General features: G+C 44.2%; 1 protein-coding gene across 1 annotated transcript in view; it reads right to left on the minus strand.

Annotated features, from left to right (window-relative positions):
• Positions 1–23385, minus strand: part of LOC134357972 (collagen alpha-3(VI) chain-like) — a 112938-nt gene extending 89553 nt beyond the window's left edge. Inside the window, exons 1-4 of the mRNA XM_063069800.1 lie at positions 23334–23385; positions 9720–9817; positions 7369–7980; positions 364–710 (exon numbers count right to left, since the gene is read on the minus strand). Coding sequence (XP_062925870.1) covers positions 364–710; positions 7369–7980; positions 9720–9792 — 1032 coding nt within the window. The 5' untranslated portion in view covers positions 9793–9817; positions 23334–23385. The remainder of the gene's footprint in view (positions 1–363; positions 711–7368; positions 7981–9719; positions 9818–23333) is intronic.
• Between the last annotated feature and the right edge of the window lie 603 nt (positions 23386–23988).

Consider the following 23988-nt stretch of genomic DNA (forward strand, 5'->3'; position numbering starts at 1 on the left):
CTGTATCCATTATTTTTTGTAGGCTTTTCTATTCTTGAGCATTAGTGTTTCCATGCCAGGCTGTGATGCAACCTGTCGGATACTCTGCACTGTGCATCTAGAGATATTTGTCAAAGTTATAGATGACATGTCACATCTGCACAAACTTCGAAGTAGAGGAGCTGCACAAAGTGTCTCGGCCCGAAACGTCGACTGTACCTCTTCCTAGAGATGCTGCCTGACCTTCTGCGTTCACCAGCAACTTTTATGTGTGTTGCTTGAAATTCCAGCATCTGCAGATTTCCTCGAGCTACAATTGCTTCTTTACAACTCATAAAAGCATGCTAAGTTTAATAGAAAGATACATTGTAGAAAAATTTTTACCTTTGCTTTTGAATTTGCTTCTCTGAGTTTCTTTCCAAATGACTCCAAATTTTCAATGGTCATATCAATGTTTTCTTCAATTTGGGTTGCTTTGAGGAGATCAGTTTTTGCAGAAGTATAATTCCCAAATTTCGTTTCAAAGATAACCTGGCCAGTTGTACTTTGCAAGTAAAATGCTACATTTATTGGCAGTTGGGAGTCAGGAATACAACTGATATTACTGAGAGATGCAATTCTCTGCATAATTTCCGGTAGCTTTTGCCATAGTTTCTGTTGACCAGTAAATATGTTTTGTGATCCAGACCATCCAGCGAGATCAAATCCCACAACAATATCTATGGAGCAATCTGTAAATCATATGAAACGTAAGCTGTCAGAAACCACAATATCGCCCTACAATTCACAGGTCAACTGTTCAAAGGCACGTAAGTGCAAGCACTCGCAAATAGGTTAACTAAGTTATAACCTGAACATAAATCTCAATATCACAGAAAAATAAACAGCATGCTCAGCGCTGTTTGAAATGCTCATCTGACCTGTGACACTCAGCAGCAGATATCAACATTAATTAATAAATTTGCAAATCTGAAAAGTTACTGGTTCTGCACCTGGAATTAATTTTATTGAAGAAAGTGATTATGCAGTCAAAATGGTTTTATTTCTTTTTTGGATTAATATTTTAGGAGGTTAACCTCGTTTCTATTAGCTGTATTGAGGCTTCTTTAACTTGATTAACCCATTGGAGGACAACTCAACTCCTGCTGGCCAGTCTTTGATTTAAAAATGAAAGAATGCTAGTTGAAGTCCAATAATAAATAACTGCTGCCACCATTCTCCCTGAATTAACTTGTAGGTCTAGGTTTAAACGGATATTATCCTATCCAAAATAAGACAGGCATTACAATAGCAATTTCAGGGATTGAGGGATATAGATTGTGTGCAGGGAGATATGCAATTTAAATTAGCATCATCTCCACCTAGTCTAATAGTACAATAAATCTCAGATTATACCATAATGCATACAATGGCAAATACTGGACATAATGGCCAAGGAATCTAGTGGTGTATTATCTGTATTGAATGGGGGAGGGGGGAAGGGAGGGAACGTCAACTCAGACCATGAGAGGCCTGCGTCGGGCATTTTCACGCCTTACAAGGCCCAGATTGGAAGTCTGTGTGGGGCACCACCCCTCGCACAGACACTAGAGCAATGTGTGGTTAAGTGCCTTGCTCAACGACACAAACGTGCTGCCACAGCTGAGGCTCGAACTAGCGACCTTTCAGATCACTAAACGAACGCCTTAACCATTTTGCCACGCGTCCAACACAAATTTGCAATGCAAGTTGATGGTCTGTTTGGGGTACTGAATAGCTTCCAATATGCATGCAACCATATTGTGGGAAGGGCACTGGTGAGTCTACATTTTACACTAATCAGAATATATTATAATCTCCACCTCCTAAGAGCTCCTTTACCTTAAGTTCCCTAAGTAAATCTTATTCTTTACATAACACCCAGTTCAGAATTGCCTTTACCCTTGTGGACTCAACCACGAGCTTCTCTAAAAATCCATCTCATAGGCATTCTACAAGTTAATTTTCTTGGAATCCAGTACCAACCTGCTTTTCCCTTTCTAGCTGCATATTGAAATATACCATGACCATTGTAACATTGCCCTTTACGCATTCGTCTTCTATCTCCCATTGTAATATGTACCTGACCTGGCTATTGTTCGGAGGCTTGTACATAACTCACATCAGATTCTTTTACCCTTGTAGTTTCTTACCTCTACCCACAAGGATTCTACATCTTCTGATTCTATGTCACTTTTTACTAAGGATGTGATTTCATTTTTTACCTACAAAGCCACCCCACACCTTTTACCCACTTGCCTGTCCCTTTAATACAATGTTAAGCTCCTTGGACGTTAAGCTCCTAGCTGTGATCTTCTTTCAACCATGATTTTGTGATGTCCACAGCATCATGCCTGCCAATTTCTAACTGCACTACAAGATTATTTCATATATTGTGTACATTTAGATGTACCACTTTCATCCTGTGTACTCACCATCCTTCCTTTCAATACTGCCTTCTTTTCATGTTGGCTGAAGTTCAATTCTTATCCCTTTCTAAACTTTGTCTTCTTCTTTATTCTGGAGACTTCAGTAATCTCTCCTGCACCCTCTTCCCCTTTACTTTATCCATATTTTTCTAAACTCAATCTTCCTTCCACCTCATACAATTTAGTTTACGGTCCTATCCGTAGCCCTGCATCTGTGATTCCCCAGGACCCTGGTCCCAGCAGGGTTCAGGTGCAGCCCATCCTGTCACACCAGCTCCCTGCTTCCCCAGTACCGGGAGGAATTCAGCAGACCCAGAAAAATTTTGTAGTGATATGAAGAATGTGTAGACTGCACGCAGACAGGGTCAGCTATCTGCATTCAACCTACATTACTTGATCTATGAGGTAGCAGCTCTGCTAGTGCCACCACCAGACATCCCGCCTCTCCCGGAAGTTTCGGGAGTCTCCCGCATATCAATAGTGGCTCCCTGATGCCCACAAATTAGATACAATATCCCGCAAATCAATTTTTTTGAGAGCGAGCGAGAGAGCGACCACGAGAGAGAGAGAGCGAGCATGCAAGAGAGAGAGAGAGCAAGAGAGAGCGAGATAGAACGCGCGAGAGAGAGAGCGCGTGCGAGCGTGCAAGAGAGAGAGAGAGAGAGCAAGAGAGAAGAAGAGACAGCACACGAGAGTGACCATGAGAGAGAGAGAGAGAGAGAGAGAGCGAGTGTGTGAGAGAGAGAGAGCAAGAGAGAGCGAGAGAGAGCGCGCGAGAGCGACCACGAGAGAGAGCGACCACGAGAGAGAGAGAGCGCACGAGAGCGCGCCATGGCAGAGTGTTCCAAAAAAAGAAAATATAAAACGTATATCACCCCAGACTACGCTAAAGTGTACCCCTGCCTAATAGGGGTCAAAATAATGACAGTGTTGCTCGCTGCACTGTTTGCAAGTGACTTTTCTTTTGCCCATGGTGGGTTAAAACTGTAAAAGACATGTTGGGGTGAGTTTAACAGGTGTCACTCGCTCATTAGCACAGCTAATGTTATTTAAACTAGCTGGCTTGCTTTTAAAGAACTACTCTATTGCAGAAATCCCACCTCTCCCTCAAATTGATGGTGCTACCTCCCTGAAATGAGTTTTTGCAGGGTGGGATGTCTGCACCACTGTGCCATCTTTATATGACTTCATTGAGTTTCAGTATTACTTATCTTGAAATATAATTTCTGAACTGAGATCATTGACCAAAGTATCTCCATTGATCTTCTCTGACCTATTTCCAGCAAATGCTGGATCAAATGCAATTTATAATAATTTGACTGTGGCCTGAACATCATGCAGTTATATTGATGATGCATTGGGTACGTTCACACATTTGCTGGACCTAAAGTGAATCCTGACAGTTAGGGTGCATCTCTGAATTCAAATCTGCAACACAGAGCAATTTGAGGAGAACATTAGTCAAAATTAATGACATTTTAGAGGATGGAATTCCTCCTAAATTAGGAGTGCTTTGCAAATTGCAACGTATTGTCCTAAAATGAAATGTGTGGAAAGAGCATCCACTTCAACCTACCAGAGTTATTGATGGGGTTCTGGTTCTGTTCGGATCCCCTTGCTGGCATAAAGACACTTATGGGCATAAAGACACTTGTGCATTGATCCTTACCAAAGAGGACAAAGATGAATTGCACCCTTGATGATCGGAGCCACTTACTCTGCCTCCAGTAACGTTACCCGGTTCTGACTGGCTATTTTTTATTCTCCTAATTCTGCTGCAGTTCTGGGTGAATATAACCAGAGTGCCCAGCCTCATGAGTAACAAGATTCTTTTCATGCATGAATCTTCCTGCAGATTTCTAAAGCCAATATACACTCTAGAATAAAGATTAACCCTAGCCTTATCCTACTTCAGAAAACGATCAACAATAAATCTGCAATCAATTCATGTTAAGGTCATTCATGCTATACGTTCCTGGAGCTGCAGTGCATGTGGAACACACAACATTAATGTTATCACTGAGGTCCACTCTAGCAATGGTAGTGTTAGATCACATGACACTTTGATTCCCATAATACTGTGCTTACTCGTGATAGAATTCCCCCTGCAGTTTGTGAGGAAGAAGCTGAAACTGGATGCTTCAGTTAGACAGTTGAGTGTAAGGGAATGAGACAGGAGTTGACTGGAGGTGATATTAGTTGGGATGACAGTAGAGCAGCAATGTTTAGAGTAATTCGGAAAGCACAAGATTGGTTCATCCTGAAGAAGAAAAAGCATATTAGAGGGAGGATGAGGCAACCATCACTGAAAAGTGAAGTCAAAAACATCATAGAAGCAAAAGAGAGGTCATGCAGTATAGCAAAAACTAGTGGGAAGCTAGAGGATTATGAAAGCTTTAAAAGCCAATTGAAGACAACTAAAAAAGCAATAAAGAGAAAAAAAATATTAAATATGAAAGAGGATACTAAAAGTTTTAACAGGTATATAAAGAGTAAAAGAGATGCAACAGTGGACATCAATCAGATGAGGAATAACGCTAGAGAGGCAGTAATGGGGGATAAACAAATGGCGGATGAACTGAATAAGTATTTTCACTGTGGAAGACACCAGCACTATGCCAGAAATTCGAAAGTGCTGGAGCAGAGGTGAGTGTATTACTATTACTAAGGAAAAGATGCTTGGGAAGATGAAAAATCTGAAGCTGGATAAGTCACCTGTACCAGATGGACTAGAACTCAAGGTTCTGAAAGACATAGCTGAAGAGATTGTAAAGGCGTTAATATGATCTTTCATGAATCACTAGATTCTGGAATGGTTCTAGAGCACTGGAAAACACAAATGTCACTCCACTCTTTGAGGCCAAAGACAGGAAATTAGCCTGACTTCAATGGTTGGCAAGATACAGTATTTGAGTCCATTATCAAAGATGGGATTTCAGAGTATTGGAGGCACACAATAAAATAGACCGAAGTCAACATGGTTTCCTTAAGGGGAAATCATATCTGACAAATCTGTTGGAATTCTTTGAGGATCTAACAGGGAGAATGGAGAACAGCTAGTCAGGGGATGTTGTTTACTTGGATTTTCAGAAGTTCCTTGAAAACGTGCTGCACATAAGGCTGCTAAACAAGATTAGAGCCCATGGTATTACAGGAAGGATATTAGCTTGGGCAGAAGAGTGGCTGACTGGTAGAAGGCAAAGATTAGGAATAAATGGTGCCTTTTCTGGTCAGGTCCCAGTAATTAGAATATCTGCATGGTTTATTTTGCATTAGCAGTTTTAAAGACTGTTCTGAATGGATTTAAATTCTGCACATTCAGGCTTTTATTTAACTGCTGAGTAATTAATTAATTAATTAACTAGATTAGATAAAGGCAACATTTCAACACAAAAGCACTGAGAACTGACATTCACCCTCATTGTTGCCAAATGCACCAACAAGGGAAGACGATGTTATAGAGGTTTAATAGCCATCTCTTATACATGTATTTTAAAATTTGTATGTTAAATCATGAAATCAAACTCAAAACTTGCCTTGCGTCTGTAAATCCTCTGACTGGGTTTCTAAAGCTCGTCTATAATTTACATTGCAAATTTTCTTTAGGATGTCTCTTTCAATATCTTCCAAATTGTTAGTTAACATAACAAAATTTTCTGGAGGAGGTGATGCAATACTTGCAAGTTCCTTGAAACTGACACTTTTGATGCCTACTGCATATACATGAACACCAGCACGTTGGAGCTCAGCAGCTGGTCGAGCCACACTATCTGCTGAATCTTCTGCAGTGATCACAATTATAATTTGATGAATTCCTTGCTCTATTCTGCTGCCAGATCTTTCTGTAAGGTAATGGTGCCTTACAAAGTCCATAGCAGCCCCTGTATTAGAAACTCCTCCTTTGTAAACCATTTCTTTTAGGTATTGGATGATGTCTGCCTTGTTTGAAAAAGAATTGAGGTAGAAATCTGGTTTTGTACTGTTACTATACCGGGCCAAACCGATCTGTATTCTTTTAGCACTTATATCCAAAGCTGTAATAACCTTAATCAGAAAATTGCGGATCTTTTGAAAGTCACTATTTCCAATCATGCTAGATTCACTCACTAGGAATATAATGTCAGCCAACCATGGATAGGAGCACTCTGCAGAAAATAGACAACAAGATTTAGAGTTCTTCGGTTCTTATGATACTAAATATATAATCTATTGTTAACCAAATGACATGGAGATTGAATAGATCTCATCTGAAAACATCAAGAACAACCCTCATCAAAACAAATGCATAATATGGGAACAATTAAACAGTTAAATAAAATACATATTTATATCTCATTTTCATCTTTTACCTTACCACTTGAATTTGCTTTTATTTTTTGTTACCTAGCAAGACCAGCATAAACCCAATGCCACTGTGGCTCCTTTTCTCAATGCTGACGTAATCCAAAGTAAACTAACTTGCTGAGCACTGATCACTTTTTATTGGATTAAATATATGCTTAATAGTTATATATAAGCACCTTAATTCATGTACATCCAATTTTATTTTCACCACAAGTTAAGTTGAAAATATTAAAAATTTTGTCTACCAAACTTAAGATTTATTTTACAAGATAGGCCGTAGTGCTGTACTATTAATACTGATAATGAAATGCATACCCACCATGGCATATTCTTCTCACTGCCATATCATAGACATTATTTTTTAAAGACTTGTTTTTATTCAAATTATTCTTCAGCCCATTATCTCTTAGTAGCTCATTATTTTCTAAGTAGCATATATTCCTCACTGTGTACCTTTATGAATACTTATTCGATTTTATTGGACCAAAAGATAATATTGAGCAGTTTACATAGTCATTACTGATTCAGAAAGAAAACAGAAATAATTTTACATCTGACAAATAATTTCAATATTAGTGAAGAAGTATTTTGACTTTACCTGATGCTGGTACTACTGCTTGGCGTTTGATGATATTGTGTATGTTTTTCACTGTTTCAAGTACATCTGAAGATAAATCTGCAATACCAGCAACCTTATCGATTTTGTAAACAAATGGAAGACTGTCACGATAGGCGATTTTTTGTAGTTCCGTGATGTCTGCCTTCTTTACTCCAATGGAAATAGATATAATATTGCTTTTTTTCAAGGCTGCGGCATAGTTTTCAACATTATCTTCTGATGGTGCAGATGTAATTATTATTGCAATTTGAGGAATATTTTCAGCATTTCGACTTCCGGCAGTTTGTGTGAAGAAGTTTTTAAGCAGAAAATCCAATGCAATGCCTGTATTTACCAAAGTTCCACCCTTATACTGAAATCTTTTCTTTATGTAGTTCAGCACATCCTTCTTGGATTGAAATTTATTCAACACAAACTCCGCACGTTGGACATCACTGTACTGAACAAGACCAATTCTGTACTCATCCGTTTTTACATTCAGCTTGCTGATAGTTTTTAAAAGAAAAGTGCGTATCTGTCTAAATCCTTGGATTCCCATATTTTGAGATCCATCAATCAGAAAAACAATATCAGCAGCAGGTTCATGAAGAACTGGCAGTTCAAAAAATATCGTTAGTTTCAATGAGAAAACATGAACATTAATATGATGTCCCTATTGTTATTAAAAGATTTCAGGGTCCAAATTCCCATTTTCCATCCCTGTAAGTGAATTCCACGCATTGCCAACTGACCCTGCAGTTGAATTGTGCAGGCTACAAAAAGTAAAGTAACTGCGGTGATCTCAGCCCCTCAATTAAAGCCAAAAACTGAACTCAGTTGAGCAGCCTGAGATGCAAGTTTCAAATAGCGGTCATTCAAAATCGGGAACTGCCATTCTGTGCAATTCGCTCCCACAGTCTAAATTCCCCTAGCTCAGACAGAGGGTACCATTTAGCCTGATCTTCAGCCAGCTTCAACTGCTTACTCTCACTCTCTGAAGAATTCTGCTCTTGCTCTTCTTCAGAGAATGGGTTTCTACTTTCCTAGACTTAGCTGGTCTGGACCTGCTCCAGATGACACCTTAAGGCCCAACTGATTCCTCTTTGATCTGCTGAACAGCAGCTTAAATTTTATGGTCATTTTGTTGAGCCCTCAGCTCATTTCCCTCACTGCCTCTTTACCTTCTGAGACATTGTGTGACCCACTGCATCTGATAATTATTCAACTTCAGCCTCAGTCTGATTTCTGACCTAATATTTATTCTTTTGTGTGGAAGAATTTTAACCATTATGTCTGGACTGTTATAATTATGCCAGCTGCCTCTCCAGTTCCTCCTGTTGTTCAATAGTCTGAGCTTCAAATAGCTTTTGTAATCATTCCTCATTTCTGAAGTTGAACATCACTTGCCAATCCTCCATGCTGATAGCCATACCCCCTGTATCAACTTCATCCCACCACCTCTAACACTAGGTCTTACTCCTCCTCATGCAAACTCTCTATTCCCCATTTTCTAACTTAAAAAAACCTACATTCTAACTTTCTGTGAAACCAAGCCCATGGAATGAGTTCTCCCTGCCACACGCATGTGTTGGCTCAACCTCAAACCTGAACAAGTCATGTCCCCTGGTTTCACTCTAGCTTTCTCCCCCAGAGTCCTCCGTCCCACTTATTTCATCCCTCTGGATACAATGACCTCTTACTATCCCAAATCCGAATGCAACTCTGTCCGAGCTGTTGTCAATGGTCCACCGGGCTCTCGATGCTCCATCTTTATGGGCAGCAACTGAAGCTGCCCCACCTTCCTGTCTTTCTGTCTTGCAGACCTCCTTACCAGTAAGGGCCAAAGTTGACAATCATTCTTTCTTTTCCAGATCACCAAGAGTCAAATCCATATATTCATAATTTCATGTGATAGCGAGGATTTCATTCAGCCCATCAAGCCTATGCTAGCTTACAGAGTAGCCCAATTCCCCAATTACTTTTCTGTGGATCTGAAAACATAAACTCCCTCCAGATTCTACCTATAACCATCGCCCTAGGAACAATTTACAGTGCCCATTAAAACCTATCAATTCACAGATGATGGGAATATGGGATGAAACCAGATCATTCATGCAGTCTCAGGGAGAAAGTGTAAATTCCATACAAACAGCATTGACGATCAGGACTGTGCCCCAACCGTGTTTTATATCAGGTAACTGTAATGAAGTATTTCTTTAAAATTCATTGTTTTGTATATATTTTACACACATACATATGTATAATTAAAAACCACGTTTTATATATTTCCGTGCAGATTTATAGTTAGTCTGTTAAGCAAAATGAATTCACATTTAGAAATTTTTAAATACCTTGTGCCTGAGAGTTAGTATTACATGTTGTTGTCAGAAGGAATAATAACATTGATGTTTCAAGCAGCCCCATGGTGGTGCAAGTTCCAAAAATTGTCCTATTAAAACCATGAGAAAGAGCAAAGATTTATTTTTGTTTTACTATTTGTTATTGTACTATTGCTTTTAAATAGCAAGATCTTGAAAACACAGAACTAATTTGTTTAAGTTCAGCTCATGTTTCTTTTTGAACAGAATAAATTATATAAATATGATTAAATAAAACTAATTCACTAATTTGTTTTGCAACAAGACCCAGGTGATCCTGGAACAACAAATTCATTACCTTGTAGTGATGTGCTACACACAGAGCTAGAAATAACGACACGCAGTCTGTAAGTTGCACTCGAGACTATTTCGCGGCACTGGCTTTTAAGCAGTTCGGTTCCCACCCTCTCCGGGCAGAAGTGACATAAGAGGAGCATTACAAAAGTCTCTTCCCACGCGCGGGCTTTATCCCCTTGCTGGTGAAGAAGAAGGCCCAGTGCCATTTTGGGGCTGGTCTCTCTGCCGACGCACGCGTCATTTTGTGAGCCGGTTCGCTTGCGTAGAAAGTGGGTCGCCACATAACCCCCCACCCTCCCAGAACTGGCGATACACTCCCCAATGTCCACAGTCTGGATCAGTCTCTGATTGGGCAGTCTGCCTCTGCGCCACGATGCCTGAACCTCAACCGGCTGCGCCAAGTCCATATGGGCCGGTTTGAGTCGGTCCACCGTGAAAACCTCCTCTTTCCCCCCAATGTCCAGCACGTACGTGGACCCGTTGTTCCTGATCACCTTGAACGCCCCTCGTATGGCTGCTGTAGCAGTGCCTGATGTGCGCCCCTTCGTACAAATACAAACTTACAGTTCTGCAGATCTTTGGGCATGCAGATCGGGATCTGTCCGTGCTGTGAAGTTGCTATGGGGGCCAGGTTACTGAGCCTTTTGCATAGTCTGTCCAGGACTGCTGCGGGTTCTTCCTCTTGTCCCCTTGGGGCTGGTATGAACACTCCAGGGACGACCAGGGGTGCGCTGTACACCAACTCGGCCGATGAGGTGTGCAGATCCTCTTTGGGCGCCGTGCGGATTCCGAGCAGGACCCAGGGAAGTTTGTCCACCCAGTTAGGCCCCTCCAGGCGGGCCATGAGATCTAACTTCAGGTGACGGTGGAAACGCTCCACTAGTCCACTCGACTGTGGGTGATAGGCAGTTGTGTGGTGTAGCTGCGATCCCAGCAGGCTGGCCATAGCCGACCACAGGCTGGAGGTGAACTGGGCACCCCTGTCGGAGGTAATGTGGGCCGGTATCCCGAAGCGGGCTACCCAGCTTGCGATCAGTGCTCGGGCGCAGGATTCGGAGGTGGTGTCGGTGAGCGGGACTGCCTCTGGCCATCTGGTGAACCAGTCTACCATAGTTAGGAGGTACTGCGCTCCTTGCGACACTGGCAGGGGCCCCACGATATCCACATGAATGTGGTCGAACATCCGGCGGGTGGGTTCGAACTGCTGCGGCGGGGATTTGGTGTGCCGCTGCACCTTGGCTGTTTGGCACTGCCTGCACGTTTTGGCCTATTCGCTGACCTGTTTGCAAAGCCTGTGCCACACGAACTTGCTGGAGACCATCCGGACGGTTGTCCTGATAAATGGGTGCGCCAAGCCGTGTATGGAGTCGAAAACTCGCTGCCATCAGGCTGCCGGGACAATGAGGCGAGGTTGGCCAGTAGCCACCTCACACAGGAGGGTCCTCTCACCTGGGCCTACGAGGAAGTCTGGCAGCTGCAAACCGAAGACTACAGTCCTGTAGCTGGGCATCTCGTAAACACAAAATAATCTGCAGATGCTGGGGTCAAAGCAACACTCACAACACGCTGGAGGAACTCAGCAGGTCGGGCAGCGTCAACGATGAGTCAACGTTTCGGGCCGGAACCCTTCGTCAGGACTGTAGAGGGAAGGGGCAGAGGCTCTATAAAGAAGGTGGGAGGCAGGTGGGAAGGAGAAGGCTGGTAGGCTCTAGGTTAAAAACCAGTAAGGGGAAAGATAAAGGAGTGGGGGAGGGGATAGGCAGGGAGGTGACAGGCAGGAAAGGTGAAGAAGGAATAGGGGAAAACACAATGGGTAGTAGAAGGAGGTGGAACCATGAGGGAGATGATAGGCAGCTGGGGGAGGGGGTACAGTGAAATAAGGATAGAGGAAGGGAGAGGGAGGGAATTACCGGAAGCTGGAGAATTCTATGTTCATACCAAGGGGCTGGAGACTACCTAGACGGTATATGAGGTGTTGCTCCTCCAACCTGAGTTTAGCCTCATCATGGCAGTAGAGGAGGCCATGTATGGACATATCTGAATGGGAATGGGAAGCAGAGTTGAAGTGGGTGGCTACTTCTTCTACTACCCATTGTGTTTTCCCCTGTTCCTTCTTCACCTTTCCTGCCTATCCCCTCCCTGCTTCCTCTCCCCCACCCCTTTATCTTTCCCCTTACTGGTTTTTCACCTGGAACGTACCAGCCTTCTCCTTCCCACCCTCCCCCCACATTCTTTATAGGGCCTCTGCCCCTTCCCTCTACAGTCCTGACGAAGGGTTCCGGCCCGAAATGTCAACCGATCTTTTCCACGGATGCTGCCCGACCTACTGAGTTCCTCCAGCGTGTTGTGAATATTGCTGGGCATCTCGTCGTCTGCCTGCTGTGCCTCCGCCAGTGCTGCATAGTTCACCCCCTGTGACAGGGCCTGGATAGTTGGTCTGGAGAGTGTGTCCGCCACGACGTTGTCCTTTCCTGAGACATGCTGGATGTCCGTCGTGTACTCAGAGATGTAGGACAGATGTTGCTGCTGGCGGGCCGACCAGGGATCAGACAACTTCATGAACACGAAGGTCGACAGTTTGTGGTCCGTGAACGCGGTGAATGGCCTGTCTTCTAAGAAGTACCTGAAATGCCGGATTGCCAGATATAGTGCCAACAGCTCCTGGTCGAAGGCACTGTACTTGAGTTTGGGTGGCTGTAGGTGCCTGCTGAAGAATGCCAGGGGTTGCCAGCGCCCCTCGGTGAGTTGCTCCAGCATCCCACTGACTGCTGTGTTGGATGTGTCCACTGTGAGGGTGGTTGGAACATCCATTCTGGGGTGCACCAGCATCGCAGCGTCTGCCAAGGCTTCCTTGGCTTTAACGAAAGCGGCTGCAGCCTCTTCGTCCAAAGTAATGCCCTTGCCTTTACCCGACATCAGGGTGAACAAAGGGCACATGTTACGGGCTGCTGAGGGGAGGAAGCAGTGGTAGAAGTTCACCATACCAACGAACTCCTACAGGCCTTTGACTGTGTTGGGCCGGGCGAAGTGGCAGATCGTGTCTACCTTGGCGGGCAGAGGTGTTGTCCCGTCTTTGGTAATCCTGTGGCCCAGGAAGTCGACAGTGTCGAGTCCGAACTGGCATTTGGCTGGGTTGATCGTGAGGCCGAAATCACTCAAGCGGGAGTAGAGCTGGCAGAGGTGGGACAGATGCTCCTGACGACTACTGCTGGCTATGAGGATGTCGTCCAAATAGATGAATGCAAAGTCCAGGTCGCGTCCCACCGCGTCCATTAGTCGCTGAAACGTCTGTGCGGCATTCTTTAGACCAAATGGCATTCGGAGGAATTCGAAAAGTCCAAACGGGGTGATGAGTGCTGTTTTGGGGATGTCTTCAGGGTGTACCGGGATTTGATGGTATCCCCGGATGAGGTCTACTTTGGAAAAGATGCTTGCCCCATGCAGGTTTGCTGCAAAGTCCTGTATGTGCAGCACAGGGTAGCGGTCTGGAGTTGTAGCCTCGTTCAGTCTGCGGTAGTCGCCGCATGGCCTCCAGCCCCTGGCTGCATTGGGTTGGGGGGAGGCCCATGGGCTGTCGGACCACCGTACGATCCCCAATTCCTCCATCCTCTTGAATTCCTCCTTCACCAGGCGGAGCTTGACCGGGGTAAACCTTCACGCACGGGTGTGGAGGGGTGGTCCCTGGGTCGGGATGTGGTGCTGTACTCCATGTCTGGGCATGGCTGCTGTGAACTGCGGTGCCAGAACCGATGGAAAATCTGCCAGGATTCTGGTGAATTCATTGTCAGACAGCGTGATGGAGTCCAGGTGTGGGGCCGGCAACTTGGCTTCACCCAGGGAGGACGCCTGGAAAGTCTTGGCATGGACCAGTCTTTTCCCTTGCGAGTCAACCAGCAGGCTGTGAGCTCGCAAGAAGTCCGCCCCCAGGAGTGGCTGGGCCACGGCAGCCAGTGTGAAGTCCCACGTGAACCGGCTGGCGCTGAATTGTAGCTGCACTGTGTGGGTGCCGTAGGTCCGTATCCTGCTGCTGTTTGCCGCCCTCAGGGTGGGTTCCGGCTTCCTGTTGCGGGTGTCATACCCCGTCGGGGGTAAGACGCTGTTCTCCGCTCTGGTGTCGACCAAGAAGCAGCGTCCCAACTGTTTGTCCCAGATGTACAAGAGGCTGTCCTGGTGGCCAGCCGCCATAGCCATTAGCGGCAGCTGGCCCTGGCGTTTCCCGGGAACTTGCAGGGTGGGCGACAACGGCGGGCTTCTGTGCCCCACCGCTGGTGGTAGAAATACCACTGTTCCTTGGCCTCTTCACTCGTGCCTCTTGCATGTGTGCGCTCCATTGCCGGGCCTGGTCTGGCCTGCTGTTGGGCACGTGGCTTGGTAATCTGTCCGACGGACACCCCGCTCTCCTTCTTGGCTTTCCACAGCACGTCTACCCGGGCCGCCACCTTCCGGGGGTCACTGAAATCTGCGTCAGCCAGCAGCAGATGTATGTCCTCGGGCAGTTGCTCTAGGAATGCCTGCTCAAACATGAGGCAGGGCTTGTGTCCTTCAGCCAGGGCCAGCATCTTGTTCATTAATGCTGATGGCGGCCTGTCTCCCAGACCGTCCAGGTGCAGCAAGCGGGCACCTCGCTCACACCATGAGAGGCCAAAGGTCCCTATGAGCAGTGCTTTGAATGCTGCATATTTGCCTTCTTCCGGGGGTGACTGTATGAAATCCCCAACTCGTGCAGCTGCCTCCTGGTCGAGGGAGCTCACCACGTAATAGTAACGTGTGGAATCCGAAGATATCTGCCGAATCTGGAACTGGGCTTCTGCTTGGTCAAACCACACACGTGGTCGCAGCATCCAGAAAGTTGGCAGTTTTAGCGAAACTGCGTGAACAGATGAAGAGTTGATCATCTTTGGTCCAAATCCCGTTTGGACCATCGGGTCACCAATGTAGCGATGTGCTACACACAGAGCTAGAAATAACGACACGCAGTCTGTAAGTTGCACTCGAGACTAGTTTATTCAAACTTCACAGCACTGGTTTTTAAGCAGTTCCGTTCCCACCCTGTCCGGGCGGAAATGAAGTCTCTTCCTGCACGCGGGCTTTCTCCCCTTGCTGGTGAAGAAGAAGACCCAGCGCCATTTTGGGGCTGGCCTCTCTGCCGAAGCACACACCATTTTGTGAGCCGGTTCACCTGCGTAGAAAGTGGGTCGCCACAACCTAACGTTAGCGTACGAGGTTAACATATATTTTGAATGAGCATTTCTAAAGCATTGGGTAAAATTCTTACCTCCACAAATCATATATGTTTAAACACTTTGAAATAATCACATGCAAAAAATGTGCAATCTGCAAATTAGATTTTAAATGCTCAGGAAGTATTCAAACAGGATAACAGCCAAATAGCCATCAAGGGCAAAGATTTACGTATTTTACATTTGCTAATCCATATCAGATAGAATTGGTAATTCACTCAGTGATTTAACGGGCTTCTTTCTACCAACCCCTCCTCCATGCCCCCACTAACCTCCTCAAAAATGTGGCACTATGTATCAATCAAAGTATGTAGTTTTGTAAATTTTAGTTGGGAATATTCAAAAGTATTGCTTTTGCATAGACATCTGAAGACAGTGATAGCTGGGAGAGAATCATCCAAATTTTCTTATGATAAGGAAGGAAGTCATCTGCCCCATTAAATCTGTATCAGCTCACAGAACAATTTCATTCTCCTTTGGATTTTCCTTATAATTTATTCTCACTATTGTTAAGCAACATATTGAATTGAGACTGACAGAACAGACCTGACAATAAGCCTGGTATTGAAACTGATGGCAGCATGTTATTTTGGTAGGGATAATGAGAAGAAGCAAAAAAGCAGAGGAGCAAATTTCTATAAGGCAACAAGAGCAAACAGATTGAGGGGCATCTATGCATGCTTCTTTAGAAATGGCTGGACAGTGTGAGAAAGTACTTGTAAAATGTAAGTGTAGTATATGACACTGGAGCTGTGGTCTCCATCAAGATAGGGAGGCAGCTCAAGTTCCCAGAGAACATCGCAGCCACTCCACTCTGCCCGGACATGGTGTTAATATCGGAGTCTACAAAGCAAGTGGTCCTACTGGAACAAGTGGTCCTACTGTCCCCTGGGAAGACTGGATTGAAGAGGCCAATGAGCGCAAGAGAGCTAGATACATAGATCTTGTTGCAGAATGCTGGAGCAATGGCTGGAGAGCTCGCTGTGAGCCAGTCGAAGTTGTGTGCTGGGGCTTTGCTGGCCATTCATTACAGCAGACTCTAAAACTCCTTGGAGTTAAGGGACTGCAGTGCAGAAGAGCCACCAAGAACATTCAGGAGGCTGCTGAAAAGGCCTCGCGGTGGCTGTGGATCCGGAGGGGGGATCCGTGGATTAGTGCGCCACTTGGACACAATTCGGGGGCTGATCAGCCCCAGCTGGGTCAACCGGGCGAGGTTGTCTGATGATTAAAGACTGGAAGCACCCTATGACCCTAGGTTCATCACTGAAGACGTATCCAAGTAGCACCAGAAGGTGTATTTGACAACTGGCTCAGGTTCAGTTGTGTTTTTAAGTTTGTAGGGATGGTTTTGGAGACAGTGATGTGAATAATTGATGGCGGGTATCTGTGGACGGTGGCTGAACCAGGTCAGTGGGTCTTGGGAGGCACGAGGACCAGTGAGTCTGTGCTGGGTCCCATAATCAGCTAGTCTGGGGGACAATACCAAAGACCTCAGCCTGAAAGTCGATCGGAAGTCCAGAAGTTGGAGGCTGAAGGCCGAAGCCTGGAGACTGGAGGCCCAGTGGCATGCCCTACAGTTGGACGACTGGTCATGTGTGAGGGAAGGTGGGAGAGAGGGAAGGGTCCTGCTTTGCCGTTGCTGTTATGTTACTTGTTGAGTTTTGTATTGTTGCGTTCTCTGTTGTTCTCACTGTGAGTTTGCTCTGCTGGCACCGGAGTACATAGCAACACTTCTGGGCTGCCTCAAACACATCCTTGGGTGTGTTGATGGTTAATGCAAGCAACGTATGTCCTGATGTACATGCGATGAGTAAATCTGAATTTGAACCTGTGTTTGAATATCGTGTCTGATTCTAGGGGCAACCACTTAGAACAGAAGTTAAGACTTTCAAGAGAATAATATAGAGAATTAACAAAATAATTCCAGAAATGGTGAAATTTAGTTATGATGATAGATGGGAGAAGCTGGTTACATTCTTCCTGGAACAGAAGAAATATGAGGAATTCTAATATATGAAGGTTATCATGGAATAGATAAAGATATGCCAGGAATCCGGGAATACAGAATGAAAAGAAATGCCCTAAAATCAAAAGGACCGTGAAGACTTTTTTTCAATATTTCATCTATTTGTAATGTAGAAATAGGAGAGGGTGTAGACCACTTGTCCCTTCAAACCTATTCCAACTTACACTAAGATAACCTCTGATCATTTACCTCAGTGCCATTTTCCTGCACCATCCTCATATCCTTAAAATATATTAATCTCTGTTTCAAATAAACCCAATGGGAGAGCCAACTAAAGATTCACCATGACCTGTGTGATGAAATTTCTCCTCATCCTAAATAGCCTGCCACTTTTTCTGAAACCATGATCCCTGTTTCTAAGGACACATCAACCCTGCATTTGATTTTCAAGCATTAGGGCCAACTGACCTCTTTCAGCATCATAGTAAGTACAGCATTAGCTTTCTTTTTGTTTAAGTCAAGACTACTTTATGCCTGACCGATGCAAATTTCTCATGGATGACACACAGTGTTACCCCTTCATCTGCATATTTCCCAAATGAGGGAGTGGAAGGAAATCTGATATCACTTCATTTCTATTGGACTGCTGCCCACATCCTAACTGAGGCAGAAATTACACACACCGGAAGGCTGCTCCATTATCATAATAAAACAATGGGCTGGATCATGCTGGGACAGACTCACTGCCCAGAATCAGTACCTGCAGTCTCCGGATTCCTGTACCTATGCAGCATTGATTTGGAGCTCTCCTTCCACTAGTCCATTGCACTCTTGAATGCAGCAATGAAGCCTAAACAGTGGCTGAGACACAGGCAGCAGTAAAGCAAAACACGGTTCCAGAGTACAGGCAAAGCAAGGAGCAAATTTGTCTCACGTCAAAGTTCTCACTGATATTGGCAGTGTTTAAATGTCAGCTCTCCCTGCAAATGAAGGATACAATTTCAATAGAGGGAGTGAAGTGTTCGCCAGATATCTGGGTTGTGGGATCATACCGTGCAGAAAGGTCAATCTGACTAGGCACTCAGAAGAATGAGAGGTATTGAAACATACAAAGTTCTTTCAGGGTTTCTCAGGGTAAAGGCAGAGCCAATGCTTCCTTTGCTTGTGTTGGCTTAAACCAAGGGGTGATGAGTTCTCAAAGTAAAGGGTTATTCATTCAGGACTGAGGTGAGTAGAAATCTCCTCACCTATAGGCAGTGAATCTTTCTGGACACTGAGAACTGTGGAGGCTTAATAAGTATATTCAGGATTAAGATCCTATATATTTTTGAAAATTAAGGATATGAGGTGAGAACGGGAAAATGACTCGGAGGTAAAAGCTCAAACATTGAATGGTGGAGCAGAGACACGTGGCCAATTAACCCACTCCACATTTTATTATTTATGTTTTATGTCTTTTGGATCTCTGGAGTTGTTAGAACAACAGTAACTTGATCCTTAATTTCCTGTCACATTAGTTGTCTGTTTTATATCAGTGCATCATATATTTGCTCTGATCATTCCACTACAGCTTTTATTACTACTTTGCAGATTTATTTTATAAACTGAACAATTGTTTTTGATGTTAATCCCTAACTCACAAAAGAATGGTATTTTCTATGCATGGCTGAATGAATTTGTCACTTTTTAGAGGCTAATTTTAAAATAACGGGAAAGGGTGAGTTAGATAATCCACTAGGTTTATCGATTATTCCTGTGGCCAAGCTGTACATTCCATAGTCATAGTCATAGTCATAGTCATACTTTATTGATCCTGGGGGAAATTGCTTTTCGTTACAGTTGCACCATAAATAATTAAATAGTAATAAAACCATAAATAGTTAAATAGTAATATGTAAATTATGCCAGTAAATTATGAAATAAGTCCAGGACCAGCCTATTGGCTCAGGGTGTCCAACCCTCCAAGGGAGGAGTTGTAAAGTTTGATGGCCACAGGCAGGAATGACTTCCTATGACGCTTTGTGTTGCATCTCGGTGGAATGAGTCTCTGGCTGAATGTACTCCTGTGCCCAACCAGTACATTATGTAGTGGATGGGAGACATTGTCCAACATGGCATGAACTTGGACAGCATCCTCTTTTCAGACACCACCGTCAGAGAGTCCAGTTCCATCCCCACAACATCACTGGCCTTACGAATGAGTTTGTTGATTCTGTTGGTGTCTGCTACCCTCAGCCTGCTGCCCCAACACACAACAGCAAACATGATAGCACTGGCCACCACAGACTCATAGAACATCCTCAGCATTGTCCGGCAGATGTTAAAGGACCTCAGTCTCCTCAAGAAATAGAGACGGCTCTGACCCTTCTCGTAGGCAGTCTCAGTGTTCTTTGACCAGTCCAGTTTATTGTCAATTCACATCCCCAGGTATTTGTAATCCTCCACCATGTCCACACTGACCCCCTGGATGGAAACAGGGGTCACCGGTACCTTAGCTCTCCTCAGGTCTACCACCAGCTCCTTAGTCTTTTTCACATTAAGCTGCAGATAATTCTGCTCACACCATGTGACGAAGTTTCCTACCGTAGCCCTGTACTCAACCTCATCTCCCTTGCTGATTCATCCAACTATGGCAGAGTCATCAGAAAACTTCTGAAGGTGACAAGACTCTGTGCAGTAGTTGAAGTCTGAGGTGTAAATGGTGAAGAGAAAGGGAGACAAGACAGTCCCCTGTGGAGCCCCAGTGCTGCTGATCACTCTGTCGGACACACAGTGTTGCAAACACATGTACTGTGGTCTGCCAGTCAGGTAATCAAGAATCTATGATACCAGGGGGGCATCCAGCTGCATCGTTGTCAGCTTCTCCCCCAGCAGAGCAGGGCGGATGGTGTTGAATGCACTGGAGAAGTCAAAAAACATGACCCTCACAGTGCTCGCTGGCTTGTCCAGGTGGGCGTAGACACAGTTCAGCAGGTAGACGATGGCATCCTCAACTCCTAGTCGGGGCTGGTAGGTGAACTGGAGGGGATCTAAGTGCGGCCTGACCATAGGCCGGAGCAGCTCCAGAACAAGTCTCTCCAGGGTCTTCATGATGTGGAAGATCAATGCCACCGGTCTGTAGTCACTGAGGCTGCTGGGGAGCGGCGTCTTCGACACAGAGACGAGGCAGGATGTCTTCCACAGTCTAGGAACCCTCTGGAGCCTCAGGCTCAGGTTGAAGACATGGCGAAGTACTCCACATAGCTGAGGGGCACAGGCTTTGAGCACCCTGGTACTGACACCATCCGATCCTGCAGCCTTGCTTGGGTTGAGACGTTTCAGCTGTCTTCTCACCTGTTCAGCTGTGAAGCCCACCGTGGTGGTTTTGTGTGGGGAAGGGGTATAGTCATGAGAGCAGGGTGGGGGCCTGTGAGGAGGGGTAGGAAGGGAGAGTGGAATATGTGTTGGTTGGGGGCCGACAACAGATGACTCATGTGGGGGATGGGCAGGGGCCACAATGTCAAATCTGTTAAAGAACAGGTTAAGTTCATTGTCCCTGTCCATGCTGCCTTCAGCTCCTCTGTTGCTAGTTTTCCGGAACCCAGTGATGGTCCTCATCCCCCTCCAGACCTCTCTCATGTTGTTCTGCTGGAGTTTCCACTCAAGCTTCCTCCTGTACCCGTCTTCAGCCTCCCTGATCCTGGCTTTCAGGTCCCTCTGTATTGCCCTCAGCTCCTCCCTATTTCCATCTCTAAATGCCCTCTTTTTAGCATTCAGGATGTCCTTAATGTCCTTTGTCACCCATGGTTTGTTATTTGAATAACAAAGGACAGTTCTTGTCGGAACATTGCAGTCCACACAGAAGTTGATGTAATCAGTGATGCACTCTGTGAGCCCATCAATATCCTCTCCATGTGGCTCACAGTGTGCCTGCCAGTCTGTCACCTCAAAACAACCCTGGAGCACCTCATAAGCCTCCTCTGACCATTTTCTCACTGTCCTCGAGGTTGTAGGTTTACTCTTCACCAGAGGCATGTAGCAGGGTTTTAGATGCACCAGGTTGTGATCTGATCTTCCCAGTGGGAAAGAGGAGTTGTATGCATCATTAACGTTAGCGTACATCAAATCCAGAGTCCTCTCCCCTCTGGTTGTACAGCTCACATACTGCGTGAGGTTGGGCAGTGTTCCAGCCATGGTAACATGGTTGAAGTCACCCGAGATGATAATGAGGGCACTCGGGTGCTGGGTTTGAAATCTGGCTATGACGGTGTAAATGATGTTACATGCTGACATCGGGTTGGCAGAGGGAGGGATGTACACAACAACCACAATTGCATGCGAGATTTCCCTTGGCAAATAATATGGCCGGAGTTCGACAGCAAAAAGTTCAATATCCGGGCTACAAACACCTTCCTTGATCGTAATATGCCCAGGATTGCACCATCTGTTGTTTACCAGAACCGTAAGCCCTCCTCCTTTGCGCTTACCACTCTCAGTGCATTTCCGGTCAGCTCAAATGGTCTGGAAGCCGTCTATGGAAACGCTTTGATCGGGTATGTCCTCGTGCAGCCACGTTTCAGTAAAACACATGACACTGCTCTCCCAAAATGTTCTCTGACTCCTGACAAGTGCCGTCAACTCGTCCATTTTATTCCCCAGCGATCTCACATTTCCCATGATGAGAGAGGGGAGACACGGCTTATAACTTCTCTTCTCCATAAGCCTCTGTTGTCTCGACCCGGTCCTCTTCCCTCACCTTTTTGATCCCCCTCTGCATCCCCTGTGTGTTTTCCTCCAGATTTCAGCCGGGATGTCCGCTGTTCTGTTCGCTAAACCAGCGGGCACAAGCACAATCAGCTGGTCCCTGGAATAAACAATGCAGCCTGCTGCCACGCTAATGAGACGTGTCCGAATGTAACTATTTCCAGCGCTAAAAAAACAAGTAAAACTCTCTCCACCAGCATGTTAGAGAGGGTGCAGCTTCAACGTGTTACCGTGAGAAAAAAATACAACAAATAACCTGTTAAAAAGTTTAAAAGTAAGAAACTACGGTGCAACTGTAACAGGCTGCATGCACCACCGATGGTTGCACATATTTCAACAATGACATCTGGCTTCTTTAATTAAAGATTACTTTTAAACATGGACTTTTTTTTAACTTTTCTGAATCAAATAAAAATACGGTATTGCTTTATCCTTTAGTGCAAATACTCAAATTGTCTGTTTAAGCAATAATATGCCACATATATTCCAAAAAAATTAACTCTCAAATGTAGTCATAGTTCCAGTATAAACTCAAAGACTAAATTATGTTTGAAAAGTTAAGATGCATTTGTAATCTAATCATTTATTTTGCTTTAATCTGAGCCACAGATCTCATACTTTAAAATATTGTAGTATCTATCTTCACTATTATTTTTGTAAATGAACTGAAATGCAGCATTTGCAATCTGAAGGTTTCCCTTCTTTCTAATTACATGATTTTTTTCTTTTGCTTTGACTACCAGCCAGGTGGAAAGTACAAGTGATTAGCTTTATAGGATGGAATTCTAATTAAAAAAGCCAGTCTTTAAATATTATGGCAGTATATTCATCTGATGAAAATCATGCAAGCAATCAATTAACTTAAGAACAAAAACTAGCTTTCTTTTACAAAATAAATATGACATGTTCCATGAGAAATCTGTTTCATATACAAATCAAAAGATCAATTAGCACTTCAAGTTAATTACGTGTGCAACATACAAGTGATCAATACAGAAGCATCATAGCAACTGTATTGAAAGTATCGATCCAAAAGGCAATATTGAACAATATCACTTACAAGAGTTGAATTTTCAAATGAAAACGTTTCAATGTGACTTGATTTTATACTGCACCAAATCTTTCAATTTAAATAATTAAATTCCTTATCATATTAAAACTTCATACAAGTATCCGTCCTCTAAAGCACATCTTAATGTTTTACACATGTGATATCCAAATTACTTGTAATAAAAGCTACATGGTTTGTTACAAAATTGGCAGAGATAGGTCTGTGTATATACATTATATAGAGAGTCCACTATCGAACATTTTTAATTGAAAAAAAGTAATATTACTTACCGTGTAAGACAATTTAAATTTGCCCAGTTCAGAGCAGGTTCTGAAACTCTGAGCTAGTATTCCAAGATCGCATTGAAAAAAAGCATTTGGAGGCTCCTCCTTATCCTTCCATTTCCAATATTACTTCCCTTTTCCAATATTATCCATGGCACAACTCCTGGGATGTTAACCCTTCACATGCAGACTAATTTTTAAAACCTCCAAATTATGGCAAGAGGAAATTTGGTAGTAGCAAGAGCAGCTAATAGTCAGAAGGACTCCACGAATCAAAGTTAAATTTTAAGGTACCTACGCAGCAGTTGATTTACTTGTGTACCATTTTTAAGATGCTTTCTAGAGGCAAAAACTGAAAACACTTACAGGTACTGACATTGGTTTTTATTGTCACGTACCGAAATTGAGTGAAAATGTAGTTTTTCAAGCCATCCATGTAGGTCATTTCAAAAACATGTTTTTAGATAGTTCAATGGAAAAGCAGTACCAGAAAGCAGAATACAGTGATATGGTAATATTTAGAGAGAAAGCAAAGTGCATCATAAACACAGGAATTTCTGCAGATGCTGGAAATCCACTGTAGCACACACAAAATGTCGAAGGAACTAGACAGATCAGTCGGCATCTATGGAGAAGGAAGAATTCACCATTTTGGGCTAAG

The sequence above is a fragment of the Mobula hypostoma genome, chromosome 17, assembly GCF_963921235.1.
Source record: "Mobula hypostoma chromosome 17, sMobHyp1.1, whole genome shotgun sequence".
Lineage (NCBI taxonomy): Eukaryota > Metazoa > Chordata > Chondrichthyes > Myliobatiformes > Myliobatidae > Mobula > Mobula hypostoma.